Source organism: Lepidothrix coronata, unplaced genomic scaffold, assembly GCF_001604755.1.
Source record: "Lepidothrix coronata isolate B3197 unplaced genomic scaffold, Lepidothrix_coronata-1.0 Scaffold129, whole genome shotgun sequence".
NCBI classification, from domain to species: Eukaryota; Metazoa; Chordata; class Aves; order Passeriformes; family Pipridae; genus Lepidothrix; species Lepidothrix coronata.
This window is the reverse complement of record NW_016690309.1, coordinates 1,055,727-1,072,931: the sequence shown is the minus strand read 5'-3', so window position 1 is coordinate 1,072,931 and position 17,205 is coordinate 1,055,727. Positions and strand designations below refer to the sequence as shown.

At 46.6% G+C, this 17,205-nt stretch overlaps 1 protein-coding gene across 1 annotated transcript in view; it reads right to left on the bottom strand.

Annotated features, from left to right (window-relative positions):
* Positions 1-9,299, bottom strand: part of PHF21B (PHD finger protein 21B) — a 59,711-nt gene extending 50,412 nt beyond the window's left edge. The window contains exons 1-2 of the mRNA XM_017826545.1: positions 9,288-9,299; positions 7,601-7,945 (exon numbers count right to left, since the gene is read on the bottom strand). Of these exons, the coding sequence (XP_017682034.1) occupies positions 7,601-7,945; positions 9,288-9,299 (357 nt within the window). The remainder of the gene's footprint in view (positions 1-7,600; positions 7,946-9,287) is intronic.
* Positions 9,300-17,205: the final 7,906 nt, after the last annotated feature.

The following is a 17,205-nucleotide window of genomic DNA, read 5'->3' as shown; positions in this document are numbered from 1 at the left end:
TTGTTTACGTGGATGATACCTAAGTATGTATGAAAATATCACAGAAGTGTCCATAAGGGGACTCCCTATATATTCATAAAATCCCAGAATGGTTTGGGTTGGGAGGGACCTTAAAGCCCACCCAGTCCCACCCCTGCCATGGGCAGGGACACCTTCCACTAGCCCAGGTTGCTCCAAGCCCTGTCCAACCTGGCCTTGGACACTTCCAGGGCTGGGGCAGCCACAGCTTCTCTGGGCAACCTGTGCCAGGGCCTCCCTGCCCTCGCAGGGAAGGATTTATTCCTGATATCCCATCTAACCATCTCTGTCAGTTTGAAGCCATTCTCCCCTGTCCTGTCACTCCACACCCTTGGAAATAGTTCCTCTCCATCTTTCTTATGGGCTCCCTTCAGGCACTGAAAAGCCACAATCAGATCACCCTGAAGCTTCTCTTCTCCAGGCTGAACAATCCCAACTCTCCAGCCTTTCCTCCCAGCAGAGCTGCTCCATCCTTCTGATCATCTTGGTGCCTGCTCTGGACTGGCTCCAACATCTCCATGTCCTTGCTGTGCTGTTCCCCAGGGCTGGAGCAGCTCTGCAGGGGGGTCTCACCTGAGGGGCAGAGGGGCAGAATCACCTTCCTCACCTGCTGCCCAAGCTTCTAAATCTTTTTATTCCTAACTTTTAAGACTTTCCTTATTAGGCAGTTAAAACTGGTCCCAAGAAAAGGCATGAAACTGGAGCACGGCATTTAACCTGGGCTCTTGGTTTGGTTCTCTGTACACAGGCCAATGAATTAATTCTGGCTATAAGGACTAGACACACAAAATGTGCTGAGAGCTCCATCATTCTCCAGCAGGATCAGGAATCATCGACAGAACAAAAGTAGCTTTCAGTTAATCTCCTTCTGCTCGTGTTCCTCGGTAGAGACACTTCCCAGACACTCACAGGAGGAAAATCCATTCCATAAACACGGAAGGAGCACATCCATACCTACATCCCACTTCACATGAAGGTGCAGAGGGGATGCTTAGTGACAGAAAGGTTACAGAAAGGGGACAGAACCATGGTCTTGTCTCCAAAACCTGGACTTGCTGTTGTTCCCTGGTCATTAATCTTCTGCCGGTGGGGTGTTTGTTCGTCAGCTCCCACAGAAACAAATTTGGAAAGGCTGCTCCTGGATCCTTACAACAGCCAGCGTGAGTCCACTTCTGCTTGTCCTTTCCTGCTGAACACTCCGCTGCCTTCACCGGGAATTTTTGGCTGTGTGAGGAATCCCACGTTGGGCCTAATCAGGTCTTATTCAGTTCCTGAGATTCTTTATTCAGCCTTTGACACCAGTGGGTGCCTGACCCTGTTGTGGCCCAAATGGAAATGCAGGTGGAGCAGAGCAGAAACCCACATGCTTTAGATGTATTGACCACATACGTATGACTGGGGTGTTTGAAAGGAAGCCATTTATAATCAGGAAGCATAAGTGCTTATTCTGAATCTGACATTTAAATATCCCATCAACAGCAACCAGCATTGCAAAACGGTTTAATTAACCTGAAAGGATGTAATTTTATGCTATTTAGCAAGAAATACAAATTTTAAAGTGCTTTTACGCAGTATATATCAGAGTAGTAAGGCCAAATCCTGCTCTTAGCTACCCATATTTAAATATGGAGTAAATTCATCAACCTCCTTCAGTAAACCTGTAACTAAGAGGGTGCAAATACAAGTCAAATCTGTCACACATGTTCTATAATCCATTTCCTAAAATTACCATGCTCTTTACAACATTCTCATGGTGGAGTTAAAACTTAAGACCCTGTGACAGGAAAAGATCACTGGATGGTGTGTAGGGTTGTGAATCCTTGGGGTGCTTTTCTTTATTATTATTATTATTATTATTATTATTGTTATTATTATTATTATGATTATTAATTTCATTTGGCCGAGTCATCTCTCCCATTCTACATTTACAAATATCTCCTGAAGATAACTTGCCTTAAAGCTATCAAAGGATGTTAGAAGAGACTGAATATGTAACACAGAATCCTTTAAGGTCCAAAACTAAAATAATCTTTAAAAAAACTTCCTGTGGAGTTCTCTCCTGTGCTGTGATTTCTCACAGAACAGTTACCACACCTTCACAAAGTGGCAGGAGGAGAAAGCTCACAGAGCTCATTTGGCCCCAGCAGGAACCCCAGCCCCTGTTTCACGTTTGAGGAGACTGTAAAAAACAGCACAATTTGGGCCAAGTCAACAGGGGAAAAATACAATTGGTGTGATGGTAAGAGCTGAAGTCATGGGCTCAGAAACACAGCAGTTTTTTTGGCAATTCCAGCCAGTCTGGTACGCTCCTGATGCCAAGGAGCTGGTGCTCCACAGATGGCCAGAATGACCACGGCACTCATAACCCTTAGCACAAGGTCTTTGTTTTTCCCCTCCCCTAGAGCTATGTGGAGCCTCTGGATCTTTCTTTCATCCTTCCTTGAGCTCACTGGTGACCATTTCCACCTGCCCCTCAGCACGCTGGGATCTGCACGGGTGCTGAAGGAGGAGCTGTGAGGCAGATGGGCACAGAGCTATGGAAAAGGCGAAAGTGGCCGGAGCTCCAAGGACCTGGGGGACAGATCTTATCCCTAAGGGTGCCACGTACAGGATGGACACATCTGAGCCATTGTCACAATCACCAAAAAGGCCAGTGGTGTGGCTGCCAATCCAGGGATCCTGCCTAGGGCAACCCTCGCAAGCTTCCCGTGTTGAACCGTCAATGGACCCGCATAAATGGATCCTTTATTTCTCAGTTTTCCAACAGTAAAATATGGAATAATAGCCCCTTAGTCGTAATAACTCCATATTGCAAGGCTAAATTAACTACTGCCATGTATTCTGTCACTGTTGTAACATGGATCATAGGAATAAAAGCTATATATAGCCACATAACCAATACAGGTAAATATATCTATAAATAAAACCTCTAAGTACTGCTGCAACACAAATAATAAATAAAAGCCAAAAAGACTTAGTCATACACGCAGGTGGATTTCCAATTATGGAGGAAGCACTTTTACAGAGAGCAGAGTGGAGCACATTAAGTGGGATGGCAAAGAGAAAGGTAATAAATCATTCTACAAATAAATTATTCTGAAAAATGGCCATTGCGGGCAGGGGTATGTGGTTAAACTTCTAGAATGCAGGTTTTTTCTAGCAAATTGAATATATAGATAGCTAAGAAGTATATCTGAGCATCCTCCTACACGTATAAAAGCCACCTTTTCCTGGGGGGAAAAAAAAAGAAATGGAGTAGCCTGCTCAATTTAAACACGGACACAAGTAGTTCTGTGAGCTGTGGAGTTAATGAAGCATTTGTGGAGAACAGTTTACTATCTTGCCAAGAATTTATAGCACTATAAATCCTCGTGCTGTATTTTGCTTTGAAATAACCTCCCTGCACAGCCGAGCCCCGGCACACGTGCAGGGGACACCTGCCAAACTTCCCTGCAGCCCACCCAGGCAACACACGTGTGGGAAGGGAAGCCCAGAGAGGAGCAGAAGGCAGGATCTGCGCTGGCTGTGGAGTCCTGGTGGACAGGGAGTCGTGTGTGTGTGTTGTGGTGCTCCATGGCCCGGTGCAGACGTGCCCTCCCACCGCTTTTGTCTCTCGCCGCAGCTCCTGGGAGGCAGCCGAGGGGTCTGACAGCTGTGTTCCCCCTCTCTGCCTGTTCTCCCCATCCAACTGTCTTCCAAATGGCCCAGAGGCTTCCTGCTTTCCCCAAACTAGGCTCTGGGATGCCTGCTGGCCCACGGTTTTGCTACTTAGAAGAGAAGGAGGAGGCGGCAGAGGGGCATTTTCTTTTCCAGCACAGCAGATGGGACTTTGTCCTTCAGCAAAGCAACCTCAGATCCCGCTTTCAGTCAGGAAATGGTGGCAAGAAGAGGAAAGGGCAAATACCACAAAATATTAAATATATATATTATCATTACAATAAGAGCATAATTTGAGAGGTTTCTATTAAAATCTCTTCATACCAAAATATGATGTAGGTACAGTCATGCTGATATCCTGTGACTGCCCAGGAGCTCCAGGGCATTCTCTCTACAGAACAGCAACAGCAATTCTCTGAAGGCAAAGCACTCCTAGTGTGTATACAGCATATGCCAGCAAAATTCAGCTTATGCCAGCAAAATTCTGCTTCTGCCAACATAACTTGCTCCAGATCATCCAAATGAAGCTCCGAGCTCCATTTCTCTAAGCGGGGAGCAAGAGCTGCACTCATGACATCCCTGCATGGACTCTCTCAGCAGTGTAGCTCCATCAGTCATGTCCTCACACACGGGACTGGCACTGAAAGGCTGCCAGGGAGGAGTTCAGACCCAGCACTCACTCCTGCAGCTCACCATTTCCTAGGCTTACACCTTTCAATCCTTTTTAATATCTCGTTTCCTGCTTCAAATAAATCACGTGGTAGATATCTAAACAATCCTTTAGTATCTGTTATGTATTTATTTACTTAGATACTTTTTCCAATGCAGATATGGCTTCCATTACAGTCAACAACATTTCAAAATCACTTTAAAAATCTGCTGGGTAAACAACAGCCTAAAAAAGAGAGTGCTGACACGCAGCTGCCCAAATGAAAATTTTGTACCAAACTTACATTTAATCCCATCTATATTTGAATGTCCTGTATTTAGATTATAGTGCTTGATGCCCTATTTTTTTCTGCTGAGTTGCATTTAGCATTTCGTTCTTCCTGCTAGATACCACTTGAGATGACTGTATACACATCCTGATCCCCTACATGCTTTCGAGCAGAAGCCACTGTTCAGAAACTCATAACATTACATTTCATGCCCCTGCCCTTCCCCTCACTTTGCAGATGCAGAGGAATAGGCTACACTACACCAGTAATCTCATTTACTACCATCAGCTTGCCACTTTAACCCAGTTTGCAGAAAGCTGTCATTATCCTCCATCTCACAAACTTCATACATTTCAGCAGAAAAAAAAAACCCAAACAACTTTACTGAGCTGTAACAATGCCACAAAAAAAAAAAAGAGATAGTAAATGCTTATTAATAAACATCAGCAATGAAATTTCCCCCTGACACTACAGTTCTAGTAGCTAAGGTGTTACTATTATTGATTCGTGATCACCACTCCAGGAACAATCAAGAATACTGAGCATGAAGCACGAATAGATTTTTCCTCCATTGAGCCAGAAAAAGAAACCTTGCAAAACAAATTTAATTTGGGTAGAGGAGTGATGATTAACATGCAATCCAGCACTAAGCTTCCTGGCAGTTTAGGACCAAAGGTCAGCTTGCATTTTGTTCACTTTCATAATTCAGTATTTCTAATTGTTTCTATCCAAGCTTGCTGCCTGTTCTCAAAAGGTGAAACCACTATAGTCCTCTGCTTTAGGACCTTGCCATTGCTCAGCTTCTCCTTCCTTTAGAAACTTACCACTGCTCAGCTGCTTCCTCCATAAATTACAAATAATCAGAGATACCAAATCACAAAACTGCAGTGGCTGCAAACTTGCAAAGTGAAGACATTTCTAAAGAAAAATGCTGGACTTCTTCCTGTACCAAAACCAAGGCAAACCCCAAATGCTGGTCAACATTCCTGTGCTATTCCAATAACAACAAGCCTCTCCTCAAAACAAAGCTGCTCTTTGCAAGAAAAGTTGCAATGTCAGGGCAAGAACTGTTTCAGGATAGAGAAAACAATAAATATTAATTGATTAAATCAATCAGTAAATGTAAAATAAAATAAATAAATAATAAAATTGAAACATGCAGGAGCACCAGTTTGCAGCCAACTGTTCTAACCCACACTGCTCTCCAGCACCTGTTGCTGGTGCTTCACTATTCAGCCTAAATACATTAAACGTTATTTCAAGCTTCTTCCTTCACTTTTTTGATTCTTTTCTTCCTATGGCTCCTGCCAGTGACAGTAAAAGATAGTCCTTCACAAAATGATAGACCATTGTAATATTGAAACTTTTATCTTTCATATGATTATCCTTTATACAGTTATTTTCCATGATTCTAAGAAATATCTACTGGGATAGCAACAAGTACCTTTTCAATAAAGCATAAACAACACCTTCAATAAAGGAAATTACCCAGCATGAATACAGAATGGAGATTCAAAATCAAATTCCCCACATGGCTACCTCAGTGTAACAGCTGAAGATAGTGCTGTTTCTCCAGAAAAAGTGACAGGACAATTTGGTTCCCAAAGTGCTTGGATGTGCTTTCCATTTGTTAGTGGATACAGCAGGTGATGGTTACGCCCTGTCCAGGGTTTAGGAAGACACTTCCTGGGTATTAAAAAGCCTCACGCATTCCAACATAACCTTGACTTACAAACATCTTCGGGTGCAGTTTGGCTGTTGCCCTTATCCATACTGTGTCCTTTCCTGATTGTTAGAGACTCGTACCCTGAGCTTGTGAAGGGGAATCAGAGGGGAAAAAAACCAGGCTACCACAGCCTCTATGTGCAGAAAGCAGAAAAGAAATCCACATTGCCAATGCGAGCAATAACGCTTTACATCCTCTTCTCCAAAGTTTTGGGAAGGCTTTGCCGTTTTCTTCACATTTTAACTTCATCAACATCATCTCTCTCTCCTGACACACCGTGACTGGAGTAAAATCTTCTCTCTCGTGGCTGTTTAATGGACTGCACAAAACGCGGTGTGCAGCAAACAAACAGCACCCCTTCCCCTCCTTTCACTGGGTCAATGCACTCACTCCATATTTAGATTACTGTGAACATAAGCATTAAACATACATATACACCTGGACCTGGAGGCAGCAGCCTGCCAGCTCCCCTCTGCCTGAGGTACCGGCACCACACCAGCACCGCCGGGAGCCCCCGCACCCCGCCGGCGCTTCTTCACATAAACCTCGGGGGTTCTAAGGACAGAAGGTGCGAGCAGCTTGGGGGCGAACGACAAGAGGTGGCCAATTCCTCTGCGCTCAGCGTCACAGGAGGAAAAAACCCTCCCCTCACAGGGCGGGAGCCGAGCCCCGCGCCCCGCGGGCTCCGGGAGGGAGGGGAAGGTCTGGACAAGTCTCTCCTCGCATCCTGGCAGCTCTGGGAGGGAGAGGAAGGTCTGGACATGTCCCCCGCATCCCGGGGGCTCTGGGAGAGAGAGGAAGGTCTGGACAAGTCTCTCCCCGCATCCCGGGGGCTCTGGGAGGGACGGGAAGGTCTGGACAAGTCTCTCCCCGCATCCCGGCAGCTCTGGGAGGGAGAGGAAGGTCTGGACAAGTCTCCCGCATCCCAGGAGCTCTGGGAGGGAGAGGAAGGTCTCCCCCTGCCCCTCGAAGGCCTTAGGATGGAAGGGCCAGTCTCCCCCGGCACCCCGAAGGAATTGGGATGGAGGGGAAAGTCTCTCCGTGTCCCCGCATCCGGGGGGCACCGGGAGGGAGGTGCGGGTCTCCCCCCGCCCCCGCTGGCACCTCCCTTGGCCCCGGAGCCCCCCCACATCCCCCGCCCAGCGGCCGCCCCCTCCCGCCTCCCGCAGCGCCGCCCCCCGCCCGCCCGGCCCCAATCCATCCATCCCTCCATCCCTCCATCCATCCCTCCCTGCCGGCCCCCCGCCCCTGCCGGCCGTACCTGAGCGCCGGAGCCGATGTCGGGGGCTCTGCGGGCTCCCCCCGCCCTGCCCGTGCCCTGCAGGTTGACGGGCGCGCTCTGCGGGGGCTCCGCGCCCATCGCTCCGTGCAGGGTGGCCGTGACCACGGCGATGGGCGCCCGGGCGGGCAGCGCGGGCACGGGCAGGCTGTGCCCGGCCAGGGGCAGGCTGTGCCCGGCCAGGGGCAGGCTGTGCCCGGCCAGGGGCAGGCTGTGCCCGGGGCTGCCGCCGGGGCTGCCGCCGCCGCCCGGAGCCTTCAGGAGCGCCGGGACCACGCCGGGCTTGGCGCTGCCGCTGGAGCCGCTGCCCACCAGCACCGCCAGCTTCTGCCGGGAGAGACACAAGGGAGAGGGAGAGAGAGAGGGAGAGAGAGAGAGAGAGAGAGAGAGAAGCGGCACCGTCACCGCAGGGCTGCACCGGACCCGGCCCCCCGGCCCCCCGCAGCACGGATATTTGGGGTTATTTCCCTTTGGCTTTGGTTGGTTTCACGGTTTTCCTCTCGGCAGGGGAAGGGCTGGGCTGGGCTCCCCCTCGGCGCTCGGGGACTCGCGGGGGCACTCGGGGCTTCCAAACTGCTTCTTTTTCCCCTTTGGGTTTTTTTTTTTTTCCCCCTTTGGTTTATACCCCAGTCCTGGTATAAATGACCCTGGCATAGGTCTAGATAATACCGCAGCTTCAATTAATAATAAGAGGCTTAAAGAACGTTATTTTCAACTTTCTCTTCCACTGGCCTGGGAACCCACTCCACGTGCCCGCCGCACCCCAGCGCTTGGCGACTTCGTGTGTTCCCTCACCCTGACTGACTTTGGAGTCGGTTTGTTGCTTTCCCTTTAACTTTTTGTTTCTCTCACAAACTTCTACTATTTTTGGTGGATTTTTTTACAATGTGATGGTATTATTATTATAATTATTATCATTATTACTATTACTATTATTATTATTATTATCCTTCTCCAAGCTGTCTTTTTTCCATAGCACCGTTTTAACTTGCAGTTCTCTGTTTTTCTTAACAGTTCCTCTTTTACACTGCTACGGAGTGGCTATTCTGTCATCAGTAATAGTAGCACATTGCTTTTGACTTTATTATATTATCTCAGAGGAACCTGTATTTGAGATCTCTATAGGCACTGCGAAGTTGCCCTCTCATAAATGCCAGCGTCTGCATAAAATGCTCACTTTTGAAAAGGAAAGAAAAAACTTTTATAAAGTTGTTGCACTTTAAATAATTTAATCTCGGGAGCTTTTCTTATTAATGCCATTTAAGCAAGTTAGTTATATGTGGGAGGGGGAGGTAATGCCAGTTCAAGCCTCTTTTGATACCTTTAATTATTAAACATCTCATTTTTACAAGACCTGACATCTAAGGTACTTAATCCTGCAAAGATTTCTGCCCCTGTTTAACTGACTGAGCCTCTGGGCTCCAGTGCAATCATATCCAATGTACAGCCTTGGGAAACTGCTGTGCTCCCCTATTAAAGTCAGCCAGAGTTTTGTTGTCCACTTTGCTTGTTTACAATGCAGTGTATACATATGTATGTGTGTGTATATAAAGCTACAGATATAGTTAGTTCTTTCCAGAATAAAGCTCAAAATCTTTCTTCTGAGGATAAAGTACAAGCCTTGTAATACAAAACTAACTGACTTCCATGAAAATACATCCCTTCTTACCTTTAAACCCATTATACACTTAAAGGCTGTAAAGCCCTAGTGGACAAATATGTTTGCTCCAGGAAGTGTGGTTCTGGTGTTTATATGAAACAGCAAGCATGTGCTTTGCCAGAGATACTTGCTTCAGGTTTTCATAGACAGAAATGACTTTTTTTTGGAGGTATTTTACAACCTGAATGATTCTGTGCTTCCGTGATTCTAATGCCAGCATTACTCTAGTAATTGTGATTTTGTATAAATTGTTTTAAGCTCTGTCCATTTTTGCCTTTACCCTTTCATCCTCCACTATCCTAACAGTCATCCCAAGGAAGCACAGGCAATATTCTGCTTAGACTACACTGCTGCGTGTCATAAGTGTTTTGAAGATAAAAGAACTTTTCTGCGAGCACAGAAATACTGTCTGTTAGTTTAAAAGTCCTCAAGTGGAAGCTCAGGGACGTTTTATGTAAGCAGGAAAAGTTGCTTATGACAAAATTCCACAAAACTCTATTTCTCTGTTTTGTTGTAGCACAGTTTCCCACTGGTGTTCCTTGCACTTACTCCACACCCCAGTGGTGCTGTAGGTGCCAAACAGGATTGGGACAGAATATAGGAGAGCTGAACAGCACCTCTCCTGCTTTATGAAATACTTCCTTGCACGGCACCTTATTAACCCCTGAACTGTACTGACTCCCTGTTTTCACATAAATTCCTGATATGGAATATCCTAGTGGCATTAGTCCAGCTTTATTTTGCTCTCAAGGCAGTTCAGCAACGGAAAACATCTAAGCAAATAAAACTTCCTGATCCCAAAAGACAGACAGTCCTTGGTAGCTCAGTGGAAAGCCCAAGTAAATTAAGTAGGAGTAGATTATGACTTCCCTGACAAAATGCAATAGCAACTAATTGCTTTTTGTCCTGTTTCAAAGGAGGGGATTGTACAGACAAAAGCAGAGATTGTATGAACAAACAAAATCACTACTCAAACTACCCTCCATCCCATTCCCACTGTGAGTCAGTTTTGTGTGTCTTTGCATGTGATGAATTTAACATTTTCCTAATAGTCCGACAGTCCCGCCTGTTCACGTGTACGCAGCCAGGAGAGCTGAGGAAATAAGGGTTACTGCTGCTTTCAGTCTAAGCTGGGATAATGCTAGTAAAACTGAACATTCATCTCCTAATGGGAAACTTTCATTTTAATTCAGGTTTTGTGGCTTTTCTAAGCAAATACAGGGAAAACATTGTGTCCCTGGAATGGGCTCGCAAGGACCAATTGGGCCATGTCTGTGACCTCCCGAGGGAACAACGTTATGATAAATTTATTTAAATAACTGCAAATTTTAGAAACTAAATATGGAAGCATATACATGGGATCAGGTGCTCAAGATGGGCTTCCAAAAGAGAATTACAGAAACTGTCTGTTTGGGAAAAAGCAGCAACAGCATCTCTTCTGTGCCTCATTTATTAATTTGCTAAAATGTACCTGCCAAAACTTTAAAAATATCCCCCCCTTAATCAGATTATGTTAGTTAAGAGACGAGCTATGAGGTGGTTTTTCTTTGTAACAACCATTTTTACTTTATCATGCTGAGAAGACGTTGATAAAGGAGTGTTGGCAGAAACAAAGATTATGATACGAGAGATTAAAAAAAATCCTCAATAAAACCTGCATCTGCTGCATTCTATTTCTGCCAGATTAATTAAAAAGAATAGTCTTGGTTTTTAAAGAGAAAGAAAATCTGCATTTTGAGAGTCAGTCAGCATAACATATTCTCTGACACTTTTGGAATGATGAACAATAAGACACTAAGCAAGCTTTGGACACTGCAGCAGAAAACATGTGCTGATACAATGGAAGAGCCGAAAGAGAGGTGGGGGGGGAAAGAAGGCAAAAAAAAATATTGGCTTTAAATGCTGGAAAGCAGGTCTCTGCTTCTCATCCTCAGCACAATAGCCCTCACAATACACCAATTTTGAAGCGGCGCCTTTTCAATAGCAACACAACTTTCATTTTCGCCGCAGGACGCCACAGGCAATCCCGAGTTTGGAATATGTATGCCGGTCACACGCAAACACACCACAACGTGCTGGAAAGCTGCCACTTGTTTATGACTTCCCAGCTTGTCCGTGGCACGGGCTCAACGTCTCAAAGCAGAGCTAATATTTTTTTCCATATGTATCAAAATACCTCTGGCCTTTCCGTTCATCTGTGCGTGTGAAACCCCTCCCCGTCCCCTCCTTCCCATCCAGCTCCGTGCTGGGAAGGTTTGCAGGTGACGAGGCAGCCGTGCAACAGTTTAAAAGCCTCAGATTTGGTTACTCAAATGCTGCTTCTGCTATCACACACCACAGATCATTCTGTTTGGGGAATAAAGAGACGGGAAGAGCAACGGGAGGAAGGATTTGCAGGCGGCTGTGCAATAGGACACAGGCAGGCTCCGGCCACACTCCACACAGACAGCATCACGTCCACTGGGAGGGTTTGGCTCCTTCATTTTCCCCCTGCTGCAGCACATCTCCCAGCCTTTACTGATCTGGTGTCAACTTGCCTTCACACATACAGCTCAAACAGGAACACGCCATACTCTGCAAGGGAGTTACTCCTGGCTGCTCTGTGCCACAGCAGGGATTCAAAACGGGCACGTGCCTCTCACCAAACCCTCACATTTTCCCAGTAAAATATGGGACCTGTTTAAAAAGGACCTAAGATTCACTGCCCATCACATTTATATTTTAACACCTGTGTGCTGTGATAGAGACTTCAGTCCATTAATCTTTCTAGTGTGACACCCTGACAAAGCAGTTTCGTTGTGAAAAACTGCAATTGTTTTCAGAGCAGCACCAGTTCTTTTCCTCAGTGGCCCCATGGCTATGAGAAAACATTTGGCATAACCCTGAGAGTTTATTTAGAATAACCCTGAGAGTTTATTTAGAATAACCCTGAGAGTTTATGTAGCTTGCAGAACACTGGCCATCCACTTTCAAACCAAAATGATGGCTTGTCAATTAATAATTTAACATTCAGCACTCATCTAAAGCCCTGCATGCAAACCAGCTGAACAGACTTCTCCAGCAATGAGGGCCATGGCCTCTGCTCATTTGCCCAGTTGTCACAATATTTAATATTCAGAGTGACAACAAATAAATGCAGTGTGGACAGGCCGTGGCACTTCAGTACAGTGTCTTAGGATTTTGATCCAGTCCTACGAATATCCACATATCTCCCATATACACGGCTGAACCTGCCTGATCTGCACCTTAATTCATGAGCCAATAACCTGCATGACTTTACACACTGAAACAGAAGCGAGCAGGGCTTCAGCTGAGCACACACCCACCCCGGGGCACCCAGAGGAGTTCGGTGGGTGTTCATGGAGGCAAAAGGCTCCACAGTCTGTGTTTTATCCCTGGGCTCCCATAAAAAATGCTTCCTATTGCATACAGCCCTCGAGGAGACATTAAAGCAGGTTCTCGCAGGAACAAGGACGAAGATCACGCACGGAAAAGTTCTGTGCGCTGTTTCCACAAACACCGGATTCGATGTAATGGTGTTCGAGACGTGCAACCGAGGAGGAGGAGGAGGAGGAGAAGGAGGAGGAGCGTTCTAAGGAAGGCTGGGGCAGCTCCCCCTGCCAATCGCTCGGTAAATGACCTGTCAGTTTGATGCAAGCGCTCTCCCTGCGACGCCCAAGCCGGGGCGGGGGGCAGGGATGGGGAGAAAGGAGGGGAGGGAGGAGAAATTGTTCGACAGAAGTATTGTAATGACCCCAGGGAGAGGTCACCGCGGAGCGGGGTGATGTGCGGTACCCGGGGGCAGGCAGCCTTCCTCCTCCTCCTCCTCCTCCTCCTCCTCCTCCCCAGTCCGGCTGCTCCTGGACCCCTGCCCTTTCCTAAAGGAAGCCCCCAAAAGCACGACTGATAAACAAGGAGGTAGCGACGGCCCGACTAGGTGGGACTCGGGTGTCAGTTTTTGTCAGGAGGATTAAAAAAAAGAAAAAAAAGCTGAAGAAAATCTGGGACTCGATGGAAACAGCCCTTCCAGGGGCGGACTTTCAGCCAAAGGAGGCTGAGTGTGGAACACGGGCAGGGAGGTTTACGTGTGCTGAAGTACAATCTCAGCATTAGTATTTTTTTTTAAGGCTTCTTTTGTCTGTTGGTTTCTTCTCCTTTCTCTTTCTTTTCTTTCTTTTTTTTTTTTTTTGACAACGTCCTGCCTGCCTGTCATTAGAAGTAAGAATGTACTCCTTTGCCTCTATCAGATCTCAGTTAATTAGCCATCGCTGCAGCAGGCTCGAGGATTTAAATTCAAAGTGAAACTCATTCTAATCAAAACTGCAGTAAACTGGGGGTTTTGTTTGACTTTAACCTGAAAGTCAGTTATTGTATCACTGATGTACATACTGCATTACCAGCTGAGTGCTTTCAGCATCCCTCTATCAGTGTGAAATATTTAATCGGCACAAGGATCCAATCAGCACAGCAGAGGGGAATCTAGTGTGTGCATTAATTTACTTGCAGTTGAAAAGCAGTAAAGCAGGTCAGAAACATATAACCTTCTCCCTTCCCCCCCTTCTCTTTCCCCTCCCAAACAAATACACAGCACATCACAAGAGTTTTGGCGGCGGGGGAGGGATTGAAAGCTACCCGGTATGAATCCAGATTGGAGAGCCAGACAATAAATTAGTCGTTCCTGCCAAAGAATGACAAACACTGCCTGGAACAGAAGAGGGGAACAACGCACAACACCCCCACCCCAGCGTCCTCCCAGACACACCCCCCAAAATCCCCTCTCAAATTAATTACAGTGGGTAATTGTTTGTTTTTTAATCTTTGACTCTTTTTAAGCTGGAAAGATGGCTGAATGATTACCCCTTCTGGGTACGACATTAATTAGAAGGGAAGCAAATGCCAGGAAATATCGAAACAGTCTTTCTATTATAAAGTGCAACGGCTTTGGATTTTCTGACCAGCCACGTTCTCCGGGAAAGGCTTCCATTAGGGTTACTGATGCTAAAAATCTGGTTTAGAAGCATTCACAAGCTCTTCTGCACATCAGCAATTTCATATATTGCAGGAGCACACTGCAGCACGCAACGGCTAAACTTTTTCCGCTTCCAATTCTACCCTTGCGTTCCTCCAAAGACAATCGAGTTCCTTATCTCCTCGATATCCTAACGAGAATATCGACGTGCCATTCTCTTTCCCGGGGGATGGTATACAACCTGAGGGTTACGTGAACAAACTTGTACGATCCCGCAGGCGAAACCATCGCGCAGAAACGCGAGGACAGGCAACGATTAAAGTTAAACTCTCGGTGTGGCTGCTCTCCAGGACAGGGCAGCAAGGAAGAATTAGCAGATTTATGTAAAGTGACAATTTTCCGAACTGGTAAATACCCCAGCGATGGTAACAGTGGGCTTAGAAACGCACATATTCACTCAAGTGCAATTAGCCTTTAATTTCTGAGCCCATTAAACAGCTTGCTGACTGCAAAACCCAATGCTTTCAACTGCATTGCTAACTGGCAATCCATCGTCAAAGCTCGGAATTAGCTGCTTAGCGACGTGTAAACAGCACTTTTAAACTAAAACGGAGTAGGGGGGAAAGAGGCCGATATTTAATGAGAAAAGTCAGATTGATATTATGGAACATTCTGGAAGTGCCTGTGCATCTTGGAGGAGAGGAGGAGGGGGAGCTAGGGTTGGGGTTTTTTTAATAACCTCACAAATAATCCCTCCTCCTTTCTCTCTCTCAAACCATGTCAATGATCAAGGAAATGAGAACAAGGCGCTTGATTCACAGCTGACTCTCTCTTCTTGTTACATCAGATCAAGAAGGAGCAGTGTAACGGGGGGGGGGCGATTTCTGCAGGGGAAACAAATCTACAAGCTGGCATTTTGTCTCCTACTCCTATTAATTAGCCCACTTTTCTGCCAGAGACAGAGCTTTCAAAACTTGCAGCAGAGTTACACGCGTGCCCACTCGCACACACGCTGCATGTCTGCACCCAGGAAATTAAATATATTGTGTGGGGGATAAACCCCTCCCAAAGAAATCTTCATGCAAAGAGTAGTTGGTTTCCTATTTTATTTGACGGATGGATCTCCATTCTCTCCCTTAATCCCAAGGAAAACAATGCACAATAAACTGCCAATAGTAAGATGCAGCCCGTGCCAAAGCCCCCAGCAAGGACAGCCCTCGGGTGGGGGTCACTGTGCCCTGGAGCAGGCCTGCACGGCTCTGAAATGCTTCTTTTAAACCCAAACTTGCCACAGAGGAAAACTTTGGCTTGGTCTCAGTCTGAATAAAGCAGAAAGCACACAGGCATCCCCCTCGGCAGGTCAGAGGAGGGTTTAAATGGCTCCCCGTTGTGTAACACGGGCTCTCACCCAGCCCCAAAGCCGGGTCCCACTTGCCGCTACCAGCTCAAAATCTACATCCTTTTGCTGCTGCCAACCGCAGGTTCCCAGGATTCGCCACGTCCCATGAATTCAGGAGGGCTGCATTCATCCGGCTTATTTGCTGGTGAAAAACAAAAACAACTGTCTACAAACAAACACACGAACCCCCAACCCGCGGGTGAACACCACATAAACACTAATGCGCTTCTAATTTAAGTTTGGGGGAAACAAAGGCAGAGTGATTAAAGGGCAGGAACGCGCAGCTCAGCATATGGAGCCCCAGTCAGCGCCCTAGAACAAGTTGAATGTTTCCATTGTGTGAAACTCATTCATTACAGCTACAAGATGCAGGGCAGACATTTGCATTTTTAGAGGGGCATCTTGTCATCTTTAGATAAATCACGGGATCCAGACCCTTTCTAACGGCATCAAAGCTCACACTGCTCGCTATCCTGCCTCCCTTTGTTTCACTACTCTGCCTCACTATTTTCTTCTGCTCTTCGTGAATGTCATTAAAGTTTGCATCCTGTGTGTCCGTGTGAACTCGGGGCCTTCTCACTTTTGCTTAAAAACGCACTGCTTCCTAGGACGAAGCAAGGCAAAAAAGATGCAACTGCATGCAATCAGAAAAACCAACAATAAATCAGACTAATTTATTGTCTCCAGTTCCAACGCTGCCGCCTCCTGATTCCCGTTCCCTCCCCCCCATTCCTCCTACCAGCCCCAACCCCCGCCCCGACCTGATAATCATTCCTTTGATTTCTCTCCCTCCTTCACCCCGGCTTAAAATCAAATTTGGGAATGCACATCTTCCTTGGTGTGGCAGGAAGGACCAGCCGTGCAACAAACCAAACCAAATCCTTTCCCCCCCACACACACCTCTTTTCCCCAGCTAACACAGAATCCTCCTGAAATGAGCAAATGTAACTGTGAACAGATACAGGCCTCCCATGGGACCAAACCATCAGTTCCTGGGTATACAGAGAAAGAAGAAAGAAGTTAAATGGTTGCATTTCCCCCAAGGGGAGGCAGAGCTTCAGTTGTGAAGTATTCCCATCAGAAATTCTGGATAAGTTGCAAAGAAAGGAAAAAAATCCCTGCTTCCTCTCCAGACCCGGTGTAGACATTTCCCCAGCAATTCCACATGTGCAGGTTTCATCCCAACAGCAGGAGTTTTTAGGATGATTGTGTTCCTCTGGAGTGATTACTCCTTTCCTATGGCAGGCACCTTTCCATGGGACTCATGGAACCGCTCCGAGCAAACTTTCAGTTTTCCATCACTCCCAAGCACAGTTTTGGTGAAAGCAAAAAAAGCAGAAGGGGAAATAAAAAGCCCAAACTGAGTGCCTACGTCTGGACACCTCATTCCCAACCCAGGCTCTCTGCCAAGGACAGCAGTGGCCGGAGGCACAGCCACCCCTGCACCCAGGGATCCTTCCCGCTCCTTTTGGCAAGGGAATGTCAGCACAGGAATGCAATGGAACTCAGGATTTGGTCACAGAACCTGAACAGCCGGCTTAGTTCAGAGGGCAAAAGAG